The following is a 27,054-nucleotide window of genomic DNA, read 5'->3' as shown; positions in this document are numbered from 1 at the left end:
TATAAATTCCCTATTCCCCAGTAAAGTCCCTACATTTGTGTGACCACACAGCTCTGAAAACACCACATCTGTGTCACATTAAGACAAAAATCAGATTTGGTCATGTGAAGGTGGCCAATGAGATATGGCCTCGCACAACAACACAAACCAGTTCACTGGTTTTATGAGCTTCTTTTATTGGAGCAATGTGTGCGTGTGGGTCAGTGATTTACCCTTGCAAATGATTCGTCAGCCGCTGACGTGGAGTCAGTTTTTCCACAGTGCTCTGTGCGTTTTCTGACCGGTTAACGCGGACATTCTCAAAAGACAGATGACCAGACAAAAACTCCGCTGGAATTTAAAGCAGGACCTCAAATACTTTACTTTTAGTTTTGTGTAACATCAATATCCACCCAATTTTAAAACCTTTTAAAAGTGGACCAAAGTACCCAGGGAAGTTCTGGACATGGACATGTAAGACAGATATATTTGACACTCCCTGACCTCAGGTAGATGCTTTTACAGGTACACTATATGGTCAAAGGTATGTGGCCACCTGACAATCACAACAGTATGAGTTTGCTGGACAAACGAAAGAAGCGCAAAGCCAGAGCACCAATCAGGGCACAGCGGTCACTCAGCTTGTTTTGACCTGTTGGTCAAACTGGCCCAGTGCAGCACGCAGTTCAACGTCAGCGCAGCAGCGTAAAAGTTCGGGAGTTCCTATTCCAACATGACCGATGTAAGAAAGTCTTGATTCTAGCCTAACTTTGCGTAAATAAACCACAATAAACTGCTTTTTCGCTAAAGGTGATTTCATGGCCACTCGGTTCTCCCTGATGGAAACTGTTTACCTTCAGTGTTTTGTGCTCTGATCATTTTAATAGACGTCAGCGTCACTAATTAATGACATTCTATTAAAATATTCGTGTTACAAGAGTGACACCGGAGTGTTCGGCTAAAATGAGTAGATAAAGCAAGTGTCGCTGCAAAAATAATAACAGGACATCAGAGCCATAATTACTCTTTCAGTACTTTTACTTTCAGTACTTAAGTACATTTAAGGGCAGTTGTGGGCTGGAGGTTAGGCCCTGTGACCGGAAGGTTGCCGGTTCGATCCCCAGTGCCGACAGTCCAGTCTAACTGGGTTAGACTTTATTTTGAGTGGTCCTTTTTAAATGCAACCAACACTTGACTGACTCTCAGTAACATCAAAAAGACGTGAGTTAGGTTTGGGCTTTGGGTTGAGGTTAAGGTCAGGGTTAGGATTAGGGCCAGCATTAGGGTTAAGTATTGGGTAAGGTTAGGTTTTGCGTAATGGAAGCAACATATTAACAACAAATCTACTCGTATGTATCAACAGGACATCTTCAAGATATTTACTTCAATGTTTTCAGACACTTCACTGCCGCTACTTCACTGACATGTTGTTGACACGATGTTAAATGTTTATTAATCATCTACAAAGGGCCACTCCAAATAAAGTCTTATCAAAAACTCAACCAATATAGGCATACAGCAGTCTTTAAGACCTCTGCCTTCTGTTGTGCACTGAACGATCCCCGCCCAAAATCACATTAAAGTTTCTTTTTAATGTAGTGTTCTAGTCCACATCTGGAGTTTTTGCTACTGTAAATTACCTAACATGGACTGAAGCCCTGACAGAAGAGACAGCCCAATGGGAAACTGCCAGGTTCTGTTTATGAGATCTGGCAGATGCCCATGATGGACCAAGCAGTGCTTTAAATCAAGAGAAGAATGCAACTAAATCATGCTTCCCCCAGATAGCAAGAGCAGCTCATTGTGTTCTTTAGGAATCCTTGCTATGAGTGTGGTTTGGCATGCTTTCCAGAATGAACAGATTTACACACTGAGCAGTTTTTCTGGTAACTTTACAGGAAAAGGAAAAAACATACTTCATTTATAATTGAAGTCAATGGAACCAGACTCCACAAACCCCCCCCCCCCCAACTTCAAACGTGACCCAAACTAGACAGCTGACGTCTGAGACTATGCGTGAAATATGAACATCATTATACATTTTCAGCTCCTGCATGAGGTGCTGCTCCTTTCTCAAAATGCAACCCAATGTTGGCCTGGAAGGCCATCATACTTCTTGCGGAGATGACGTTCGCCTGGCTTCAGCGAACAGTGTGACGTACTTGCGGAGAAAACAAACAACCGCAGACGTTGTGCAAATTGTGCACATGGCAGGTGGGCGAACTCATCGAATGAAGACACTACAGAGCCTGAATTGGTCACTAATATTTCCATGTCAAGTGTTAAATAAACGATGAATATCTCCTAAACGTAAGATGTTCAGTTACTCGGTAGTACTAAGCAGTACTAAGCACCAAAACATACAGGTTATCTTATAACTGAAGTTGGCTTTGTATTCACCAGCTTCTTCGAATTTGCCCGTTCCACCTTAAATGGTGGCAGCATTCTGAACTCAAACGTCGCCATAGTTAGAACTGCGAAAGAACTGTTCTCCAGCAGTCATACTTCACAGAAAGTATGCAATATTGTAAGCTTGCGCTTTTGGCTTCGCACAAGCCTCGAGAATTTTGTTTCATGAAGAACAAAGAACATCTTCGCCAATAAAAAAGTTGTATTTTGCTTGAGTTTCAAACAACATAGTGAAAAATGAGTCTTTAGTACACAAAAACGATTTACTAATGCTAAATGTTTTCATGCCATTTACTCATCGCTGTTGTTGGAAGACAAACCCTGCATCTCCAGTTTTTGACATAATTGCCCGTTTGCCCCCCCTTTTTTTTGTGATACTTTTTTGATCCCACAAGTGGGGAAATTCCACCTCCGCATTTAACCCATCCGTGAAGTGAAACACCCACACACACACACACACACACACACACACACACACACACACACACACACACACACACACACACAAGGGGGCAGTGAGAACACTTGCCCAGAGTGGTGGGCAGCCCTATCCACGGTGCCCGGGGAGCAGTTGGGGGTTAGGTGTCTTGCTCAAGGACACCTCAGTCATGGACTGTGGGCCCTGGGGATCGAACCGGCAACCTTCTGGTCACAGGGCCAGTTCCCTAACCTCCAGCCCACGACTGCCCAAAAAATATGGAGCGCTTCACGGATTTGCGTGTCATCCTTTACATTGTGTGTAAATTTTGTGGATGGACCAAAAGAAATGACCCAAAATGACTTGGAAAAACTGGTTCCATTGACTTTCATTAAAAGTAAAGTAGGTTTTTTTCTTCTCCAGTAAAGTTACAATTTTGGAGATACGAGGTTTTCTCCCGACAGCAGTGATACATTGTTTTCTGTATGAAATTGCCTTAATGATATTACAGTTTCCGAACCAAGAGCATGTCACGGTTAAAGACTGACCTGAATTATCCCGACCAAAATAATTTACTTTTGTTGGATTAGATGAACATCGTGATTCATCAAAACACAGAAACACTCACCTAAAACTGTGATTGGTCTGGATGATCACACCACTCAGTATACAACACTGTGATTAGCTAGAGAGCTAATTTGCATATTGTAGCCTTCCTCAGGGCCTCTGTTGCAGAGACCTATTTGCATGGTCCCAGAGGACATTCACTGCTCGTTTTCTCAAGCATCCTTTTACTGGTAAGGATGTGAGTAAGAAAATGACACCAGCTCATGTCTGTTACACTTCAGCTGAAGTAGCAATGAACCATGATGTCAAGCTGTATTTCAGCATGACTATGGCTTTTCTGAACTGTGAGCATTCAAGGCTGATGGTTTGGCAATTTGAAAAATAATTGCACTGCAACCGCCTGAAACAGAGGTCACTAAATATGCAGAGAGCAGTCCGAGTCTGGACCCAGATGCTGTCCTATGCAGACCTGGACCTACAACCAATAAACTATGGACAATTAATTTCGATCGGGTCGTCCTATTTTAATTGGCATATCTTTTCCAGCCTTTACGGTACTCAGCTAATCAGATCTGTGCAATATGATGAGCACTGAGACTCAGTGAGTGACACACAATCAGCGGAGGGACGAAGCGAGAAACAGCAGTCAGAGAAGAAAGTGAGTCAGAGAGGAGATACTTCACATGGTGTGATCTAAAAAGAGAAAGCTGAGAAATGTCATGAAATATGACTGAACTGTACTTTATTTGATTTCAGATTCAGTTGTTGACTGTATAAGATATTGATATACCTGATAGGCTATATGATAGTAAACAGTATATGGCACTGAGTCACGATAGCACTCAGACATTATGATGTTATTATGATGCAGACATCATGATGACCTTTGCTTGAAGAAATTTTCTCTATCGGTACCTTATTGAATTTTATTTAAAGTAAATCTGTATTATTTTTGCCTTGAAACAGCGATTGGCTACTCTCCTGCTTGAGCCTTGGCTTCACTACAATCTTATAAACTTAACAGATTATAAACAGACTGGGCATCTCACACCATCACACTGGTTTTTGCTGATTTTTTTTTTTTGGGTGTGTCAAACACAAGGCTGGTGGGTCAGATCAGGCCCACCACACAAACCTATCCGGCTCTCAAAAGTATTTTAATTTTCTATTAATGTTAGCCCATTTCACAGTGCTGCACTACAGTCCCCAGCATGCACTGCAACGTAAAGTGCTCCAACTTTCCTATCAACAGTCTATGGGACAGCGGTTACACCTCAATTCTACATAGTTCTGGGCAATTCCACACCAGTCATATCACTGAAATGCCTTTCAGCTGCGGTTCAACACAAACACTTAATATCAGCTCGGCAGCTCAGAAACTCAGCCCAAGTCTTAATGAACTCGCAGCAAAGAAAGGATCTTTAATTAAATAGTTCAATTAAACAGGCATAATTAAAAGACTGAGATCCTGGGGACGTTTACATTTTATTTATTTCAAGAGTCCAAGTAATATTTCAAGGTCTAAGTGTTTAATGTTGAAATTGTGAATATATCGAACAAACAATGGCCATCCATCCATCCATCCATCCATTTTCTAAGCCGCTTCTTCGTCAGGGTCGCGGGGGGATGCTGGAGCCTATCCCAGCAGTCTTTGGGCGGAAGGCAGGATACACCCTGGACAGGTCGCCAGTCCATCGCAGGGCAGACACTCACACACTCACACCCAGGGTCAATTTAGCATGTCCAATTGGCCTGACTGCATGTCTTTGGATTGTGGGAGGAAACCGGAGAACCCGGAGGAAACCCACGCAGACACGGGGAGAACATGCAAACTCCACACAGAGAGGACCCTGATCACCCGGCCGGGGAATCGAACCCAGGCCCTCCTTGCTGTGAGGCCACAGCGCTACCCACCACACCAACGTGCCGCCCACAAACAATGTCCAGTTCAGGTTAATTAATTAAAACGTAACATCATTTAAAAATGAAATAAAAACATTTTTGTCTGGCCTATGGATGTGAAGAGATGTCTTAATATAAGACTTTCCATCAGACTGTTGAGCAGAGTGAGCATAAATACCTCAGTCTGAATCTGTAATCGGACTGTATTCAATCAGATAGGCAAAAGTCTTTGCATGTAAACATACTCAGTGTCAGAAAACACAGAATCAAGTCTATTTGAGATTACTGAGCGACTTAGTTTAGGGCAAAAGTGTGATGACGCAGGGGGGTTAAAACTGTAAAATAGGTTTTTTGCAGAACTCTCACTTTAACAATCTCGAAAGCCACTAAAACACTCACCACACTCTTTGGCCGCTTTGATGCACAGCTCCTCCGCCACGTAATCACCTGGTGGATAAGTGAGTGGGAGGCAGTTGCTGGTGCCCTGGCTTTGGCCCTGGCTGCGGTAGTAGAGGTGAACCTGCAGGGCAGCACTGGAAGCCAGCTTGAGCGGCAGCACGTCTCCGTTCTGGTGAGGAGGACTCGGACCCGACGAGGTTTCCATGGTGACAAATGTGGTCCAGGCCATGTGTGGTCACGCTGTATCACCCACCTGCAGGGCAGAGGAAAAGGGGAGTCGTTACTATCTCCTCTTCTACTTACAAACAAATGTCATATGAACTCATCTGTCCACAGAATTGTTTCGCTGAGCTATGAGTAAGAATTGATTCACATTAAATGCCGGCCATATCAGGAAGATCACTAAAGAGTCATCACTAATGAATAAACAGAGCATCTCAGCACCAGTTTGTAGTGTTTGTGACTCATCTCCCTTCACATGAACTCAAGCAGGAACACACTTGAGCAGCTGAACTAGGCTTAGTGATTTAGGTTTAGCTCCTGTCGTAACTCCACAGATGGCCAACAAAAAGGATTGTGCAATGGAAGGTATTTGGCAACCAGATATTCTGGCAAAAAGCCAAAGAGCCTAAAGTTGTGCCACCCAGTACAGGCAAACATCATGATACATGATACTGCCAAAATGATTCACTCAGCCATCCAAATAAGGTGTTCCAGTCACTTCCATGGCCACAGGTGTGTAAAGCCGAGCCCCTAGGCCTGCAGACTGCTTCTACAGACATTAGTGAAAGAATGGGTCGCTCTCAGGAGCTCAGTGAATTCCAGCATGGTACCGTGATCGGACACCACCTGGGCAGCAAGTCCAGTCGTGAAATTTCCTCACTACTAAATATTCCACAGTCCACTGTCAGTGGGATCATAACAAAGTGGAAGCGATTGGGAACGACAGCAGCTCAGCCACGAAGTGGTCGGCCAGGTAAAATGACAGAGCGGGGTCAGCGGATGCTGAGGGGCATAGTGCGCAGGGGTCACCGACTTTCTGCAGAGTCAATCACTACAGACCTCCAAACTTCATGTGGCCTTCAGATCAGCTCAAGAACAGCGTAGAGAGCTTCATGGAATGGGTTTCCATGGCTGAGCAGCTGCATCCAAGCCTTACATCACCAAGCACAATGTAAAGCTTCGAATGCAGTGGTGTAAAGCGCCACTGGACTCTAGAGCAGTGGAGACGTGTTCTCTGGAGTGACCAATCACGCTTCTCCGTCTGGAAATCTGATGGACGAGTCTGGCTTTGGCGGTTGCCAGGAGACGGTACTTGTCTGACTGCATTGTGCCGAGTGTAAAGTTTGGTGGAGGGGGGATCATGGTGTAAGGCTGTTTTTCAGGAGTTGGGCTCGGCCCCTTAGTTCCAGTGAAAGGAACTCTTAAAGCTTCAGCACCAAGAGATTTTGGACAATTTCATGCTCCCAACTTTGTGGGAACAGTTTGGGGACAGTCCCTTCCTGTTCCAACATGACTGCGCACCAGTGCACAAAGCAGGTCCATAAAGACGTGGATGAGCCAGTTTGGTGTGGAAGAACTTGACTGGCCTGCACAGAGTCCTGACCTCAACCCCATAGAACACCTTTGGGATGAATTAGAGTGAAGACTGTGAGCCAGGCCTTCTCGTCCAACATCAGTGTCTGACCTCACAAATACGCTTCTGGAAGAACGGTCAAAAATTCCCATAAACACTCCTAACCATTGTGGAAAGCCTTCCCAGAAAAGCTGAAGCTGTTATAGCTGCAAATCGTGAGCAAGCATTATATCAAACCCTACGGATTACGAATGGGATGTCAATCAAGTTCATGTGTGTGTGTGTGTAGCCAGATGAACAAATACTTTTGGCAATATAAAAACTTATTCAATATCAATTTCACTTCAATTTTCCAAGCATATCACAGAACTAATGTTATTCAAGTTTACATTAATAAAGTCAGTGAACTCATGGCAGACGTTTCTCTTACAATGACACCAAAGGCATTTATCCAGCACTATAAATTTTAACGAGACAAAGGAAACATACGTTTTATGTAGATTTACATCATAAAAATGATATTTATGCAAGTTATCTGGTAGCCTTACCATTTTAAGGCTAACAGTAAGTTAAAGATCTGTATCTTACACTCTGTTAACTTATCTGAAGTTCAATAAATAAACCAATAAATCATAAGAATCTGTGCTTTACAATGACTGTACCACAAGTAAGAGGTGTTGCTAGGCACTAACACACAGCGCCGAATGGGTTGGTTTTATAAAATAGTGACCATATACAACTTGACAAAGCAGACAAATTTAAAAGTATTCAACATTAAAGATTTTAATCTTTAATTCAACATTTAATCTTCCACCAAGAATCACAGTTTGTTTAGACTGGACTATTATTGTCAAACACCAATAGACAAGACTTATCATTGCATTTCAGTCATTTGCTGAACTTGATTTGCTATATTATAGTTTTATGATGTTTCCCACACTGGATTTATTATGGTTTGAGCCTGATCTACCAAAAATAAACATTTGAAACATGCAAGTAATGAAGTAATGTGCTCTTTCCAGGACATACAGTGGTGTGTAAACTATTTATAAGTTTACATGCCCCCAGCATTTTGGTTAAAAAATTACTTTTTAATGGAAATAACAGCATTACAAGTGTTGTGATGTACATTTATACTAATCATTCTGGTAAAGGGCACAGCTGTGTTTAACAAACAAAAAAATGACTGAAAATAGAAGTTGTCTAAAGTTTACACACTCTTAGGTTGGACCTGTTATTCCACACTCAAGTTCATTTGCCGTGAAGGTCAAGATAGTAACCTGCGTTGGTCATACGAATCCGCAGTGGTGCCATCTGGAAAGCGCTCTAAATAAAAATAAAGCAGCGGGCAATTTTTAAGCAATAAAAAACGTGAGAAGCTCAAGAACTGTCAAACAAAAAGGTCAAAAAAACCCTCCAAAAAAACAAAAACAAAACAAAAAGAAATTCAGAGACAACTTCCAGAAAAGGAAGTCCCACAGGCAACCAATCAAACCCAGGCGGTTCAGTGCAGCTTCAGTTTCAACATGTACTTGGATAAAAATACACCGTTTGCTGGAATTTCCAGGAAAAGAAGGTCAATTCAACCACAGCACAAAAACACAAAACAGTGTCTATAGAAACGCAAAGACCTGAGAAGTACTTTGGTCAAAGATGAGTCTTTATGGCCAAAACCAGAAATACTATATTTGAGAGAGAAGTCAACAAAGATTTTGAGATTAACACATAAACCCTAACCTGAAACACAAAAGTAAACATACAATTTTAAGAGTCAATTGTTAAAAGCATGTATTGAAACTCTTCTGGCCCAAAGGTGCTTTGAGTGCTGATCAGCGCTGATGTGGAGCCGTTGCTTTTATACCCAAGACTGAGCCGTTTTAGGTTGTTCTTCAGTTTTGCAACACAAAATTACACGATCTAAACAGTTTGTTGATTGTACAGCGTGGGTTTTTGCAAATGCACAAAGAAAATATTTATTCAAGTCATGTTAAAAGGACGTCCCCAATCGCTTGATGCACTGCTGTAACGTGGATGTAATGAATGTGGCGACAAACTTCAAGGTCTAATTGTTTTACCGTCATTCATTTCACCCCAGACTAAGTCACAACACAGGGAGAAAAACAGTTTATTTCCATAAACTTGCTAAAGAGCTACAGAGCGGAACCACTCACACAAAACTGACTGCGGTTTCAGACACTGGGCAGAAGGACAGTGCTCCCCTCAGGGCCTTTTATCTTAACCTCAGGTTAACCCCCTAAACTCTGAAGGTTGGTTTCTTGAATAGTGATTAAGTAGAACACGGAACAATGTGAATAAAGACTCTCCACTAACAGGACAACATAGTCCAGGACTAGGCTTGATCCTGGTCTGGGAAACCAAACCTAAGGGTCCACATGTGGGCCCATGCTTCAATTCATCATTCTCATAACAACTTGAAAAAAAAATAACACTTGAAATTCTACGTAACGATACAATTTTTAAAAAGAGCATCTGTAATTTCCCAATAATTTACCAAGAACTGCCAATTTGGGATTGCCCTTATTAAAGTAGGTGAGGATGAGGGAGGGGCTTATGTGGTTGATGTAGTGTAGTGGGTAACACCTCTGCCTTCTACAGTGTAGACTGGGGTTCAGTCCCCCACCTGAGTAAACACCCTTGGGCAAGACTCCTTACATTACCATTGCCTACTGAGCAAGCACCCTACACTATACCAATAAGAGTCCTTGGGCAAGACTCCAAACACTACAATTGCCTACTGAGCAAGTGCCCTACACTATACCAATAAGAGTCCTTGGGCAAGACTCCAAACACTACAATTGCCTACTGAGCAAGCAACCTACACTATACCAATAAGAGTCCTTGGGCAAGACTCCAAACACTACCATTGCCTACTGAGCAAGCGCCCTACACTATACCAATAAGAATCCTTGGGCAAGACTCCTAACACTACCATTGCCTACTGAGCAAGCGCCCTACACTATACCAATAAGAGTCCTTGGGCAAGACTCCAAACACTACAATTGCCTACTGAGCAAGCACCCTACACTATACCAATAAGAGTCCTTGGGCAAGACTCCAAACACTACCATTGCCGACTGAGCAAGCACCCTACACTATACCAATAAGAGTCCTTGGGCAAGACTCCAAACACTACAATTGCCTACTGAGCAAGCACCCTACACTATACCAATAAGAGTCCATGGGCAAGACTCCAAACACTACCATTGCCTACTGAGCAAGCACTCTACACTATACCAATAAGAGTCCTTGGGCAAGACTCCAAACACTACCATTGCCTACTGAGCAAGCGCCCTACACTACACCAATAAGAGTCCTTGGGCAAGACTCCAAACACTACCATTGCCTACTGAGCAAGCGCCCTACACTATACCAATAAGAGTCCTTGGGCAAGACTCCAAACACTACCATTGCCTACTGAGCAAGCACCCTACACTATACCAATAAGAGTCCTTGGGCAAGACTCCAAACACTACCATTGCCTACTGAGCAAGTGCCCTACACTATACCAATAAGAGTCCTTGGGCAAGACTCCAAACACTACCATTGCCTACTGAGCAAGCGCCCTACACTATACCAATAAGAGTCCTTGGGCAAGACTCCAAACACTACCATTGCCTACTGAGCAAGCGCCCTACACTATACCAATAAGAGTCCTTGGGCAAGACTCCAAACACTACCATTGCCTACTGAGCAAGCGCCCTACACTATACCAATAAGAGTCCTTGGGCAAGACTCCAAACACTACCATTGCCTACTGAGCAAGCGCCCTACACTATACCAATAAGAGTCCTTGGGCAAGACTCCTAACACTACCATTGCCTACTGAGCATGCACCCTACACTACACCAATAAGAGTCCTTGGGCAAGACTCCTAACACTACCATTGCCTACTGAGCAAGCACCCTACACTACACCAATAAGAGTCCTTGGGCAAGACTCCAAACCCTACCTTCTGTAAAACGATCAAAATTGTAAGTCGTTCTGGATAAACGTAAATGTTATGCTACGCACTCGCCCACACTCCAATGACCTTGAAAAATAGACTTAATGTTTATTTTTAACCCGAGCTCCTCGCCTGTGATCCAGTCTGAGAATTTGCCTCTTAAACTTGCTTAAATCTTTTGCCAGAGGAGTTATGGTGTGTGCATGTCCATGCTGACCACTGGAAAAGAGATCAGCATGAAGAATGTGGGTTTTTTTTTTTGCTACCACGTTTTCTAACAGTTAAGAGAGGCGTGTTCTCTGTAGAGGACGTTATTATGTTTGCTTACAGCAATGCCAGTGGCGCTTTCTTGAACCCCTGGCTACGGATGGCTGTAGCATCACCAGGAATCGAACTCACGATGACACGGCCAACGCTTTCGCCACTCGGCAGCCCAATTTTTTAACATCTTAAAAAGACTCGAAAACAGAGAGCATCTCAAACTTAATGCCAGTTTGTCTTGTCTTTTTGTCGCCAGGGTGTTTGCACTAGACCACAAGGCTCTGCTCTGCTGTTCAGGTGGTGTGCATGTGCATCTCTTCACCTGCTTCGCCGCTCTTCCAGCTCTCTGATTGGCTGTTGTTTGAATCACTCTTTGAGGAATCTCTGACTGTGTAACACTACAGGACTCGCGAACATTTTGAGTTGCTAATATCAAACGTGTCTGATAATATCGGAGGGCCTCAGATCGCTTCAGAAATCAATCGGAGAGCTAAAGATTCACTCCTTCCTCCTCTTGCTCCAACAGATAATCTGCACAGTTAGTCAATAAGGGTCACTTAATCTTAATCTTAAAAACAGTGGCAGCTTTGCCTGCAGAGGGAAGAGATTGCACAGAAAGCCTGGACGTTGAAGATGGACCAATACAATTACTATGTTTTCATAACCGTTATCTTTGCTGAATGTTCATACATAATAAAGGCGTAAACAGGCCTAGTGGTTTTGCTGTGAGTGGTTTCGATGTGAGGCGGACACCTCAGTAATCCTGGTAAAATCACTGTAACACCTTGGCCCAAGTGTTTTATTACTTTCAGAAAATGGCAGCGATACGACTGAATAAACAAGCAGCAAATAATTTAACTGATTATTAATAATAACAGCAGTAAAAAATTGGCTGCTAAGAACCGTTCCCACAGTGGTGGGCTAAAATCATCCATTACTTGTGTAATATTTCTCCTACTAAAACTATTTATTACCTTTTATTATTGGGGCAGTCGTGGGCTGGAGGTTAGGGAACCAGCCTTGAGACTGGATGTCACCCTGTTTCGATCCCCAGAGCTCGTGACTGAGGTGTCCCTGAGCAAGACACCTAACCCCCAACTGCTCCCCGGGCACTGTGGATAGGGCTGCCCACCGCTCTGGGCAAGTGTGCTCACTAGTGTGTATGTGGTGTTTCACTGCATGGATGGGTCAAATGCAGAGGTGAAATTTCCCCGTTGTGGGACTGATAAGGGTGACTTAATCTTAATCAAACATCAAGAATGAGCAGATTTATAGGAAAACAGGGGCATTAACTGTAATCTGTACTTTACATAACAGCATTGCTGTTCTGTACTTGATCAAAAAGAAATCAAAATCACTCACACAAGCTGCATTTTCTGTTTTTTTCCACTCAATCACTTCACACAGTGCAGCGCTGATGAAGTTGGGCTACCTTCGCTCTGTACAACAGGAAATGAAACAAACCACATCTATCCTCAGAGACAAAGATCAACCGTAAAACTGAGGAAATTCTCACAAATACAGTGTCATCACCTGCTGCTTGTGAACCAACACTGATGCTATGCTCCTCCTAATTCTAACAGCAGAACTTCAACAAACAACCTGAAATGAGGGAGAGGAACAGAAAGAGAGAGAAAGAAAGAGACAGAAACGAAGAAATAATGGATCATGTAGAAACTGTAATTGCGGAAACTGGGCCACAAGCCAGGCAAGTGGGCAGTGGTGGAAAGTCATGCACTTTACCAAATGTACTTAAATGAGTTGACTGAAAATGATTAGTGTACTTAAATTAGTATACTCAAAATAGTGTACTTAAATTAGTATACTCAAAATAGTGTACTTAAATTAGTATACTCAAAATAGTGTACTTAAATTAGTATACTCAAAATGATTAGTGTACTTAAATTAGTATACTGAAAATGACTAGTGTACTTAAATTAGTATACTCAAAATAGTGTACTTAAATTAGTATACTCAAAATAGTGTACTTAAATTAGTATACTCAAAATAGTGTACTTAAATTAGTATACTCAAAATGATTAGTGTACTTAAATTAGTATACTGAAAATGATCAGTGTACTTAAATTAGTATACTCAAAATAGTGTACTTAAATTAGTATACTCAAAATAGTGTACTTAAATTAGTATACTGAAAATAATCAGTGTACTTAAATTAGCATACTGAAAATGATCATGGTACTTAAATTAGTATACTGAAAATGATCAGTGTACTTAAATTAGTATACTCAAAACAGTGTACTTAAATTAGTATACTGAAAATGACTAGTGTACTTAAATTAGTATACTGAAAATGATCAGTGTACTTAAATTAGTATACTGAAAATGATCAGTGTACTTAAATTAGTATACTGAAAATGACTAGTGTACTTAAATTAGTTGACTGAAAATGATCAGTGTACTTAAATTAGTATACTGAAAATGATCAGTGTACTTAAATTAGTATACTGAAAATAGTGTACTTAAATTAGTTTACTGAAAATGACTAGTGTACTTAAATTAGTATACTGAAAATGATCAGTGTACTTAAATTAGTATACTGAAAATAGTGTACTTAAATTAGTTTACTGAAAATGACAAGTGTACTTAAATTAGTATACTCAAAATAATTAGTGTACTTAAATTAGTATACTGAAAATAGTGTACTTAAATTAGTTTACTGAAAATGACAAGTGTACTTAAAATAGTATACTCAAAATAATTAGTGTACTTAAATTAGTATACTGAAAATAGTGTACTTAAATTAGTATACTGAAAATGACTAATGTACTTAAATTAGTATACTGAAAATGATCAGTGTACTTAAATTAGTTGACTGAAAATGACTAATGTACTTAAATTAGTATACTCAAAATGACTAGTGTATTTAAAGTAATTTACTGATAACAACTGCATCCTTAAGTGAAATAAATATTGTCTATGTAATCAATAGAAGCGATAAACTAATATTAACTGGGTATTTGCTTTCTAAGTACCTTTATTACTAGTTACTATTCATAATAATTAGTGTACTTAAGTAGTATACTAACAACAACTAGCATACTGAAGTAGTTTATCAATAATAACTGGTGTACACAAGTAGTGACTAGTAACAGTAATTAGTTACTTTAACAATTTACAAATAACGTGTACAATTAAGCAGCTTAATAGTAACTAGTGTATATAAGTAGACTTAGAAACGTGTCTTAAAAAGTACTTAATAGTTTACTACTTCTAAGTATACTTAAGTAGCTGTTAGAGTCAGTGCACTGAAGCACTTTACTAATATAACTGTGTACAAATAACTAGTTTTTATGAATAGTAACGTAGCTTGTGACAGTCATTTCAAGGCTAAGATGAATAAAAATGAGGAGGAAAAGAGCAGAGAAAGAAAATGAGGGGGAGAGGGGGGAAGAGAGAGAGAGAGAGAGAGAGAGAGAGAGAGAGAGAGAGAGAGAGAGAGTTACATAGCTCTTCCATGCCTTCCAGCTTTCAGTGCGAGTTAATAAATGTGATTTATTTTTTTTTCCTGCGAGGCCTGATGATGACAGACACAGTAAATCAGCTGAACTTCGCTCTGACGGACGGGGCAGTTTAAACTTGAGCGTTTCTGCACAGCAGTCTGCCCAGAAATTTCCATCCACAGCAGAGACAGGTTTTGCATGCATCACCTCTGGCTGTCTGTGGTTAAACCTGTGCAGACTGAAGCACAGAAAGACAAACAGACAAACAAATAACTTCACCAAACACGCCAACGTGATCAGCAAAGAGCTGCCCTGACTAACAACAATCAACCTGGAATTAACACAGGCACTTAAGGGCTCAAAGGAACAGCCTGATCCCAAATCTAACGTTACTAACACGAACTGAGGCCCAATCCCATTTCACCCCTTGCCCCCTACGACCAAACCCCTAGCCCTCTGTTTTGCACGTTCACGTTTAGGGTTAGAGTCCCAATTTTTGTTGGAATAGAGGGCGAAGTGTTGCGGCTTTATGGCCCGCCAAAGTGAGATTTTTCAGAGACTCCAAAAGTGTTATGAGAAAGAGAGGAAAAAAACGGCAGGATGGCAGCGTGAGCGACCAAAGAGGCCGTGAAATGTGAGAATTTTCCAAAATTAAATATCACAATATATTTAATTAAATATAATTAGAAATAACCACTGTAACGTCGTTTCAGTGGATTTTGGTCTTTTTCTTCATGGCAAGCATTAAAAATCACTAACAGCATGCTAATGTTTCATGAGCTGGCTAGCTAACTTTCCCGTTCCACCTTAAATAGTCCGGCAGTTCTGACGCCTGAAGTGCCAGAATGCAACTGCTGCACCATTTAAGGTGGAACGGGAAAATTCGAACGAGAATCTGGAGAATCTGACGTCAGCTTCACATCACTGAAGAATTAGTGGGGGGGTGATAATAAATAACTGCCCCCCTCTTTGAAGGCGTATGATGCCCTAAGCCCAGCAGTGAGGAGCTGAACTTTCCCCTCCTCTGCTGTCCCTGCAGACGGGCAGGGTTGCCTACAGAGCAGCGCTGGTAGCTGATAATGAAGTGATGTTTTTTGTTTTTGTTGGGTTTTTTTTTTAAATTTGAGGTTTTCCCATTTCGTAAGGCAAGATTTCAACCATTACCCCTTATAACGCCATTCCAAGGGGTGAGGGTGACACTCCAAAACAAGGGGTAGGGGTAAAAATAAGGAATGGGATCCTGAAAGTGAAGCTACTCTATGCAAATGCAATATTTGTACAGAGCTACTTGGCTGCTATTAGTCATTCATTCATTATTAGTTATTAACTTTAACCTTTTTATTTGACTGAACGACTTTTTAACCCTTCATGCTCATTTGTATGTACACTGTTGTCCTGCTGTTTATATCCAGTAACTTTATAGAACATAACTGACTCGTTATTAAGTTAAAGGCCTGAGAAAAGGAACGCGTGAAGCTTAAGGAGTCAATTCGAATGTTATTAGTAAAATGAACATAAATCTAGAAATTCTACAGGATATTAATTAGCGTTGCTTTCAGTGTGAACTGGCTGAAAGGTTACCATTAGAGACCACTAGTGTCCTGTAATAAAGCTCTGAATCCCATTAAAAGACCTTCCGATGCGACTAGAATCGGTCACCTGTCAAATCCTATGGCTGGTTATACAAAGTGAACCTCACCTGAAATATAATTCACATACAAGTCTTCAAACAATACAAAAACAAAGGTAACATTCAGTTCATCCACTAGATTAGACCAGATTTGCAGCCTGGACTTTTCTCACTGTAACGCCACACATCTCTTTGTATATTCTTTCCAGCTGCTACTTTTTCAGGGTCCATAGATCTGTCTTTCATCTCTCCATCTAGGGCTCTTTACCACGTGTTGAGTTGTGTGTACACCAAGTCTTTAAACATGAATCTTTAAAGCCTGAAGGAACACAGAGTAAAACATTCAAATGTTTGTATGACACTAATCTTGAATGTTATATTGAACAAATAAAATTTATTTATTTGAAAAAATAAAACAGAAATTTGATACAACATGTGTGACGGTGTTTTGGGGCCACTGTTACCAAAAATAATTCTACAGTTTGAGAATAAAGTTACAATATTTTAAGAAAAAAGTCGTACAGTATGAAATTTCGAGAATAAAGTCGTAATATTTCAAGAAAAAAGGTGTAATACTTTGAGAAAAAAGTCGTACTATCTAGAGAACAAAGTCGTAATATCACGAGATAAAAAGTCGTAATATCACGAGATAAAAAGTCGTAATATCACGAGATAAAAAGTCGTAATATCACGAGATAAAAAGTCGTATTACAACGAATAAATTAATAAGAATTACAATGTTAAAGCGGCATTAATTCCAAGAAATGTTGCAATATTGTGACCAAAGGTTTTACAAAGCGAAGGCAGCCCCCCCTCGTGTTAAACTGGGGCACCGAGTTGGTGGAGCCTCCCTGTCCAGCCTGTTATTAGTAAACGAAACAGCTGAGCAGGAAACGGTTTATCTAGAATCAAGAGCCAGACGGACTCGCAGGAAACCGTCTGTTTATTTGAAGGAGAATCGCAGGCAGGGTCGTCTACACGGCTATCGGGGCTACACCTGTGTACGTACAGTGAGACACTGACAATGACCATCATAAAGATCCACAAAGAGACAGGAGTGAGTGGAACTCCAGCAACCGAGACCCCAATGCGTTATGGCAGCCCCCCAACAGTCAGCCCACTTTATCCTCAAAACATTAAGACTTTTTTCCTTGAAAAAGTACGACTTTTATCTCAAAATATTACGACTTTTATCTCAAGATATTACGACTTTATTCTCAAAATATTACGACTTTTATCTCAAAATATTACGACTTTTATCTCAAGATATTATGACTTTTATCTCAAGATATTACGACTTTATTCTCAAAATATTACGACTTTTATCTCAAGATATGACTTTTATCTCAAGATATTATGACTTTTATCTCAAGATATTACGACTTTATTCTCAAAATATTACAACTTTTATCTCAAGATATTTCGACCTTTATCTCAAAATATTACTTTTTTTTTTAAATATTACAACTTTTTTCTCTAAATATTAAGACTTTATTCTCAAAGTCTACTACTTTTATTTGATGAACAGTGGCCCTAAAACGCCGCCGTAAACACGGCCTAAAAGCTGCTGGTCAGACCTGTCTGAGAACCGTGTTGGTGTGGCCATTGAGCAGCTTGACCAACAGCTCTCCATCCCACACTCCCAGCCTGCTCCACAACTCACACAGAGCCAAAATCACTAAGCAGATTTATGTGACTGGATGATAAAACTTTGCGCACGAACAGACGACCAAAGGGACGGAACTAACAAATGTATGGATGAAACAACAAATGAACGGAGGAAGGGACAAACAATGTTCGTGTACAGATAAACAAACTTTACTAACTGATTATAGAGCCACCAAAACCAGGAACCTTTGATTTTTATCAGTTTTACTTTGATATAGGAATATTATATTCTAATTCTAACACAGTTGAAAATCAACTATCATTAGCACCATTTTTAGTAAAAGATCTTTACTGTCAACCCACTGAAACAAATCAGTAATTAGTGTCTCCACAACGACGTGAATCACCTTTTAAATATGTGCAAAGCCTCATTCAGAAACTATCACAGTTCACTGTTTTATACAGTGATAGGAAACACGGCAGCACCCAGAACGCTCCAACTCCACCTGCTGATCCATTTTACTATGACCAATGCAGGGACATGCAGCTGAATGTGACGGACTCCCAATGTCCAGCCAGCAAGACGTTACATAAGATAAGAATAATCACCCAGCTGAAACAAACGTGCTACAAATTCCATTGGCTATCAACAATTAACATATTCATATTTGCATATTGTTTACTGCCAGATACTCACTTTCATTCACAGTTAGCATCATTAACCTCACTGATTATTCTTTCACCGTCTTTAAGGCCTTTCGTATGTGCATATACTACGGCTTATTGTTCGCTGCATAGAAAACATCTAAAAATGATTATTCTCAAAATATTACGACTTTTATCTCAAGATATTACGACTTTATTCTCAAGATATTACAACTTTTATCTCAAGATATTATGACTTTATTCTCAAGATATTATGACTTTATTCTCAACATATTACGACTTTTATCTCAAGATATTATCACTTTATTCTCAAGATATTACGACTTTATTCTCAAGATAATACGACTTTTATCTCAAGATATTATGACTTTATTCTCAACATATTACGACTTTTATCTCAACATATTATCACTTTATTCTCAAGATATTATGACTTTATTCTCAAGATATTATGACTTTATTCTCAACATATTACGACTTTTATCTCAAGATATTATCACTTTATTCTCAAGATATTATGACTTTATTCTCAACATATTACGACTTTTATCTCAAGATATTATCACTTTATTCTCAAGATATTATGACTTTATTCTCAAGATATTACGACTTTTATCTCAAGATATTATGACTTTTATCTCAAGATAATACGACTTTATTCTCAAAATATTACGACTTTTATCTCAAGATATTATGCCTTTATTCTCAAGATATTATGACTTTATTCTCAAGATATTACAACTTTATTCTCAAAGTATGGCATGATTTGAAAATGCCTCTTGTCCTTTACATTGTGTGTACATTTCATGATGAACAGACCAAAAAAAAACGTCCCAGAACGACTTGAGGAAAACTCTGGTTCCATTGACTTCCATTAAAAGTAAAGTAGGTTTTTTCCTTCTCCTGTAAAGTGACCGTTTTGGAGATACGAGGTTTTCTTCCGACAACAGAGATATGCAGACGGTTAATTCCCATCTCGGCATTTACAGTCTGAGGTGATGCAAAACATGCAAAACTGTGTCATTTTGTTTGTAGTTGTGTAAACAAGACTGACTGCTTTTAATGAACCAAAGGCCTCATTCATAAAAACTGTACATAGACTGGCTCTCAGGTGAAAATAACCGTTTAGATTTACATGTGAATCTGATATAAACATGTGAGTAGAGACCCATGGGTTTCCAGTCTGATGCACGAACGGCAGCGGCAGTGAGCTGCAGGCACCACAGAGCCCAGTTTCTGAACGTCGGCAGCTCATAAATCAGCTGTACACGAATGCCTGGAACTCAAATATACAAAGAAAAGCGCATTTCACCACAAAAAATCCCAAACGGTCCAAATCAACCCACGGCTGAATACAATCAACCAAGCTTTAACGTTCACATCCTCACACGTCTCCCAAACTTTGACCACCACTAGAGTCATCGGCCTGCTGCTCAAACCCACTCGTGAGCACGCCCAAACCTAAGCCTCATGAAGCACACACCCAAACGAAATGATAAAGATGCAGATTTTACCTCCACACAGGAGCCCCGGGTCCTTCTGCCAGTCAAAGCCAGGAGCATTGCATGACTATGACCAGCGGCGCTGAGGTGAAGAAATCATAGCTAGAATTGGTGAAATCATGACATTAACAGCAAATATCACTGAATTTACGCCAATTGTGTGCGTCCGACACTTCCCGTGCTCGTTTGTTGATGGAGACGGTGCGGCGGCTGGGGTTTTCCCTTCCGTTTGTGAGTTAAAAAGCTGAAAAGCAGAAGGAACCCAGCAGAAAAGCCCCACGCCCCTTTCTGCTGTTACGTCACGCTCTGTCGCTGCACTTCGGTTGGTCACCCTGTGGCTTCTGTGGTGTGACTTCAGAACTGCAGAAACAGGAAATGAAAACGTGTGTGTGTGCGCGTGTGTGTGCGTGTGTGTGTGTGTGTACGAGTGTGTTTAAAAAAAAAACCAAAAAAACATAAGCACTCTTAATCTCCAGGGTATATTTGGATTTGTCCGTCTGAATATTCGTGACCAAATCATAAGGCGAATTATTCACTAACTGCATGAAATAAATGTGTTTTTGAGTTTTATTTATTTATTTTTTGTAAAAGCTCCTCAAATGAGCAGAACGTGTGTTTTATGATCTCCACACATCACTACATGCTCACAATTCACCGCTGAAGGCCAAAAGTCTCCGCCGCTCTTTGTGTTGTTCTCTAAAAGTGATGTTTCCAGATCAGATCACTGAAGAGACGCCGTCTGTTTATAGTTTAGAGCCCAGATTTGGGGAAAAACGGGTCGACTTTCAGTAGAAAAACAAAGTTCAGCTTCTTTTATTATAAGGGTTTAAAATGACGTCACCGTCTATTAGACTGGAGAGAAGAGCTACAGCCTCACACGACGCCCAGCTTCTGAATGGAGCTTATGGAATATGAACGTTATGAATATGACTAAGTGTGTTTTGGAGCCACCGGTGGTCCCGAGGAGTTGAAAAGGTTAAGAATGGAACTGGAAAAGCGTCCAAATTCATTTCTACTTGAATAAAACGCATGAACTTATTGCCAAATGTTTAACACGCAAAAGCACCTCTGAGGTCATTATGCACCAGCGATCATATCACATCACTTAAAACAGTGGTTTTGAAACTGTGGGCCGCAGTGTGAAGATAAGTGGGTCACGAGGAAGCTGCATTAATGCATATATTTTTTTTTTTTGCTGAGAGCAGCTGAACAGGTAACGGCGTGGGTTCTGCGTCCATCACACTCTCAGAAACTGCTTCTGTGTTATCAGTTTGCAGTAATCGGGTGTTGTGTGAACGACAATGGAAGTGACACAATCGCCGCACTCAAAGCTCTGAATGGGTTTTATTTTTTCTGCTAGTGGATGGAGCAGAACTTGAGAACAGAAAAACTCAGACGGGCTGGTCTGAGTATTTCAGAAACTGCTGATCTGCTGGGATTTTCACGCTCAACCATCTCTAGGGTTTACAGAGAACGGTCCGAAAAAGAGGAAACATCCAGTGAGTGAGGAAATATCCAACAATGCATACATTGGTGTTGATGTGAGGGGTCAGAGGAGAACGGGCAGACTGGTTCCAGATGATAGAAAGACAACAGGAACTCAAATAACCAACCAGAATCTCTGAGGAACGTTTCCAACACCTTGTTGAAAGTCTGACACGAAGAATTAAGACAGTTCTGAAGGCAAAAGGGGTCCAACCTTTTACTAGCAAGGTGTACCTAATAAAGTGGCCTGTGAGTGAGTGTGTGTGGTGTGTGTATATATATATATATATATATATATATATATATATATATATATATATATATATACACACACACATGCATACACACACATATGCATATGCTGGTTGCAACCCCTCAGCAGGCACATGTTCAAAACTAAAAGTAGGGCCAGGACACATGACAGTATTTATCATTACTGTGATAAATTACGTCAGAAAAAGCTTTTCTTAGAATATCAAGGATCCTATCAATACTTCTCAACTGCATGAACAAACAGAGCACAATCAGTCTTGTACTTGGCTTTAGTGCAGTGCGTGAAATTTTCACGTGGATTCACGTGGAATGACTTTCTCTGTTCCAGCTTAACATTTGCTGGAAAAGAAGAAATACTGTGTCATATTGTGTATTGTGGAAACTTTCTGAACTATTGACATGTTACACATTTGCCACGTTGCCCATCTTTACAGAGTGAAGAGAGACACTGCCAAAGGCTGTAAATGTTTTGTTGGCTCAATGTTTGTTTTGACATGGTTAAAACAGCACAAGCAGCAGGGACACAGAGTTCTGGCTGCGCAAAAGAACATCTGGTTTCCACAACCAGTAACCAGTAACTTAACCACACCACCGTATAATTCACGCTGCGCTGTCTTCACTCAGAACCTTCTGTGGAGTTTTCCCCCATTAATGACTCATTTTTGTAATTTCACAGTAATTTACATGCAGGCATGTAAACGACCCACTGAAGCCAAACGGCCTCCCGTTTACACGGCACTGAGGTGGCTTGTGTTGGACAGTTTGTAGTTCTACAGTTTCTCTGATGCTCTGTTACCCTGTTCTTCAGTGGTCAGGACCTCCGTGGACCCTCATAGAGCAGGTACTGTTTGGGTGGTGGGTCATTCTCAGCACTGCAGTGACACTGATGTGGTGGTGGTGTGTTAGTGTGTGTTGCGCTGGTGCGAGTGGATCAGGCACAGCAGTGCTGCTGGAGTTTTTAAACACTGTGTCCACTCACTGTCCACTCTATTAGACTCTCCTACCTTGTCAGTCCACCTTGTAGATGTAAAGTCAGAGACGACAGCTCATCTGCTGCTGCACAGTTTGTGTTGGTCATCCTCTAGTCCTTCATCAGTGGTCACAGGACGCTGCTGGCTGGATATTTCTGGTTGGTGGACTGTTCTCAGTCCAGCAGCGACACTGAGGTGTTTAAAAACTGTCTGATCCACTCAGACCAGCACAACACACACTAACACACCACCACCCTGTCAGTGTTACTGCAGTGCTGAGAATGACCCACCGCCCAAATAGTACCTGCTGTAACCTGTGAGGGTTAAATGGCACTGAGGTTGCACATCCAATCGAAAACATTTAAGGCATGAGTTAACAATTACAGAAGCTCTAAAGGCCTCATTTGAACTCCTCTACATCCCAAGTTCTGTCCAATCCACAAACCTCAGTTTAGCAGGCGCACTTTACAGGGCTCATTATTGAGGCCGCACTGCATGGGAAGCGCGGGCTGATGTCGATATCTATATTCCTTACGTACAGTTAGGAACGGTTTTATTTTGATGTATTTTCTACTTTTCTGTTTATTTTCCTTTGTTTGAATTGTTTTTCATTGTTAAACCGTATTAACGCTGAAGGGTTTAAGAAGCCACATCCATTTCTGTTCCATTTCTACTCCAAATGGCCTTAAAACACCCCCTGAAGACGATGTCCTGGGGCAGAACACAGCAAGGCTTTTACGACTGGATTCAAACGTTCCCACTCTGGTCTGAATGACTCTACAGGGGGTGGGGGGTCAATTGCATAGCATAAAAGCTGTGCGTCTGAGCTGCTGTTCTGACTGGGGTGAGACTAAGGCAGGTATGTCAGCGCTCCTTTAATAAAACCATTATAATTTCTGCAACCCTGGTCTCCTGAATCTTTTCCACGGCAAGATCAAAGATTTTCTACAGCGCATATTTGCCAACGTTGATAAGACGATCCTTTATTAGTCCCACGGTGGGGGAATTTACAGTGTTACAGCAGCAAAGAATTAAGAAGCAAAGGAATAAACCTTGTTAATTTACACATAAATACATGAACACGTGTAAGATGTCAAAATGGGACTAGTTCTGCTCTTCCAGAGAGCCATAAACACAACATCTAAACCTGGTTTGAAATATCAGTTAAACCTAAACATGTGACCAAAGCTGATCACTTGCTTTAAGCAATTATTTGCCGATACCCTTAGTGAAACAGCACAGGCTTCTGATATGTGAAATGCACTTTTCCCTGTGCAATATGATCAATAACAGTTCCAGATGTGGGTGTTTTTATGCGTCCCATGCCAGCTGAGGACCGGCTTCACAAGCAGCACAACCGACCTTATTAGTCCCACAACGGGGAAATTCCACCTCCGCATTTAACCCGTCCGTGAAGTGAAACACCACATACACACTAGTGAACACACACACACTAGGGGGCAGTGAGCACACTTGCCCGGAGCGGAGGGCAGCCCAATCCGCAGCGCCCGGGGAGCAGTTGGGGGTTAGGTGTCTTGCTCAAGGACACCTCAGTCATGTGCTGTCGGCTCTGGGGATCGAACCGGCGACCTTCCGGTCACGAGGCTTGTTCCCTGACCTCCAGCCCATGATGGGAACGTTTAGCATGAAACACTCCCACTCTTTTGAGAATTTCGTTCCCAAAGGCTGCCTTTGTGCTTTTGTTAACTCTACATTCTCAGAAATAAAGGTACTAAACTGTCACCGGGGCAGGACCCCTCTTGTCACTGGGGGGTCCCCTCAAGGGCACATCTCAGTCCCTTCAGTCAGGGAACATCACTGAACCATAATCCACTGAAATGATCTGTTCTAAGCTGGACTGACTCCACACACCCCGCCTCGCCTCCAGGCTTTTACTCTACTGCTCTGATTTAAAACATTCGGTTATGAAAAGGAACAAATACCAACTTTTCACCTGGAGGAACTGATTTAAGCTCCACCATCAGACCTTAGAACCACTGCTGGAGCTCTGAGGGAACATTTACACTGTTTGCTCCTTGATGAAGGGAAAATGTTCTTGCACAGAACCTTCATTTCTAATGGTGTATAGTGAGCACTATTAAATTATGAAACTATTAAATTAGCTGACAACTAATCTGGCTGTCGATTTTAGTCGACCAAGCCAAACAATCGTTTCACTCCTAGTTTGCATTGGGGTGTGAACTGTGTTTTGAATGTGAGCCAACAAACCCAGCATGAAGCTTCTTTCGTCCAGTAATAGAAAGTGAAAGAGTAAATATACACACACACACACACACACACACACACACACACACACACATAAATGAAGATATAACATGTATAATCCATCAAAAGTAAATGAATTTTGATCAAAATGATCAAAAGAATGCAGAGCACATGCGTAACGTAGGTGGAAACATAAGACGGTCCTGGCTGGTTTCTCCAAGTTCTCTCACTGAGACAGGCCTGAGTGTAAGATACAGAATGATGGATTACTTGATTACTCATGATCAATTCTCCAAAAGGCAGTTAGTGATTAAGTATGTGTCACATGAAAAAGTCGTCATTGAAGGAACACACACATGAACAAACATGCTGAGTCCAAGAGAATCCTCACATTAAAGTCAGGACTCGGCATGAATGTTTACACAGCGGGTAAAAGCGGCTCAAACCCCCAAATATGTGACACGGATGCGTCATCTGTGTGTCAGCGTGAACAGATAAACACACGGAATCTGACATTTCCAGTTCTGAATCGAGACGCTTTCATATGTGGTACTGAAATCCGATCCGAATCCGATCTGCGGCAATGCGACTCAATGCGTCTGAACAGCCAGATCGGAATTCATGCGACTTTTACGTCAGGTCCATCATTTCGCACTGCTAAGACTCAAACATTTAGGCTGATGTTTCCGGACCAAACAAAAATAGAGGAGACTCATCGCAGCCGCGCCGAGTTTGAAGAGGTTTGGAATGAAGAAGCCCGAATCCTGGGCCCTTTTCACGGTGAACTGTCCCGGAGCGACAGGCGTTCACTGGCCGTCACGACTGTTTACCTCCGCCTTGTGAAGCTCTGTTCTTTTGCGCATTGGGTCGGTTTAGGAGCTGATCTGTTCAGACTGATGTCGCATACAGATCAGATTTAAAAGACAGTGTGAACAGCCAAGGAAAAAAATCGGATTTGGTGAGAAAATCCGATTCGGGCCACTTTTCCCTGCTGTGTAAACGTAGCCCAAGTTCAAATCAAAAACTGAAACAAATGATCCAGAATTAAATCCGCTTTTTCAAGGGTTCCACACCAACTCTCTTCAAAACAAAGTGCCAGAAAGGTTCTTTGAGAGAAGAAGACTCGTGGCTGTGCAGAACCTTTGAATACATAAAGGAGGTAAAGAATCGAAACCAATTCATGGGTTCGTCCTAGAACCTTGACATTGTGCGGAGGTTCTCTACACTCACACATCTCGTCTCTAAAAGTAGTTCTCTACAGGACCATCCATGAAAACGTTATTCAGGGAGCCAAGGTTGGCTTTTCCACGGGATTTCCTCGGTACTGTAAACAGCCTTTTTTGCTACGAGCGTAGGTGATTGAGAGAACGGACATATAGCGGATTCCAGCGAACCACAGCCATACACGGAAAATATACTCGCAGCAGCGCCTATTAGTATTAATGTGGTGAAGAAAACAGCACAGCGGGGCTCTCCCTACATATTCCCCAATTCAGCCGACGTCTGTCAACAATAACCACCTCAAAGACATCCGGCATCTGCTTTAAACTAAACAGTGGTCTGACTTCTTAAAGGGTGACTGAACGACATTTCAGAGAAAACAAGCCACAGGATGATACACAGTTTAATCTTCAAAGCACTGACACGGTCAGGGATGAGGAATTCTATCATGGCTAATAATAAACCTCTTATTCTCCAGGGCGTGTTCTGGTTTGTCCGTCTGAATTTTCCTGACCAAATCGTAAGGCAAATTATTC

The 27,054-nt window shown here is 41.3% G+C and overlaps 1 protein-coding gene across 3 annotated transcripts in view; it reads right to left on the bottom strand.

Moving 5' to 3' along the window:
- The window catches only part of jak2a (Janus kinase 2a), a 92,270-nt gene that overhangs the window by 50,474 nt on the left and 14,742 nt on the right, over positions 1-27,054 (bottom strand). Inside the window, exons 1-3 of one of the 3 annotated variants that reach the window (XM_037545948.1) lie at positions 13,009-13,163; positions 12,838-12,914; positions 5,675-5,927 (exon numbers count right to left, since the gene is read on the bottom strand). In XM_037545948.1, the coding sequence (XP_037401845.1) occupies positions 5,675-5,903 (229 nt within the window). In that variant the 5' untranslated portion in view covers positions 5,904-5,927; positions 12,838-12,914; positions 13,009-13,163. Of the gene's footprint in view, positions 1-5,674; positions 5,928-12,837; positions 12,915-13,008; positions 13,164-20,354; positions 20,576-27,054 lie in introns of those variants that run through there. The other 2 variants (XM_017685086.2, XM_017685088.2) reach the window with 2 other exon arrangements.

This window comes from Pygocentrus nattereri, chromosome 16, assembly GCF_015220715.1.
Source record: "Pygocentrus nattereri isolate fPygNat1 chromosome 16, fPygNat1.pri, whole genome shotgun sequence".
NCBI classification, from domain to species: Eukaryota; Metazoa; Chordata; class Actinopteri; order Characiformes; family Serrasalmidae; genus Pygocentrus; species Pygocentrus nattereri.
This window is presented reverse-complemented; position numbering and strand designations above follow the sequence as displayed.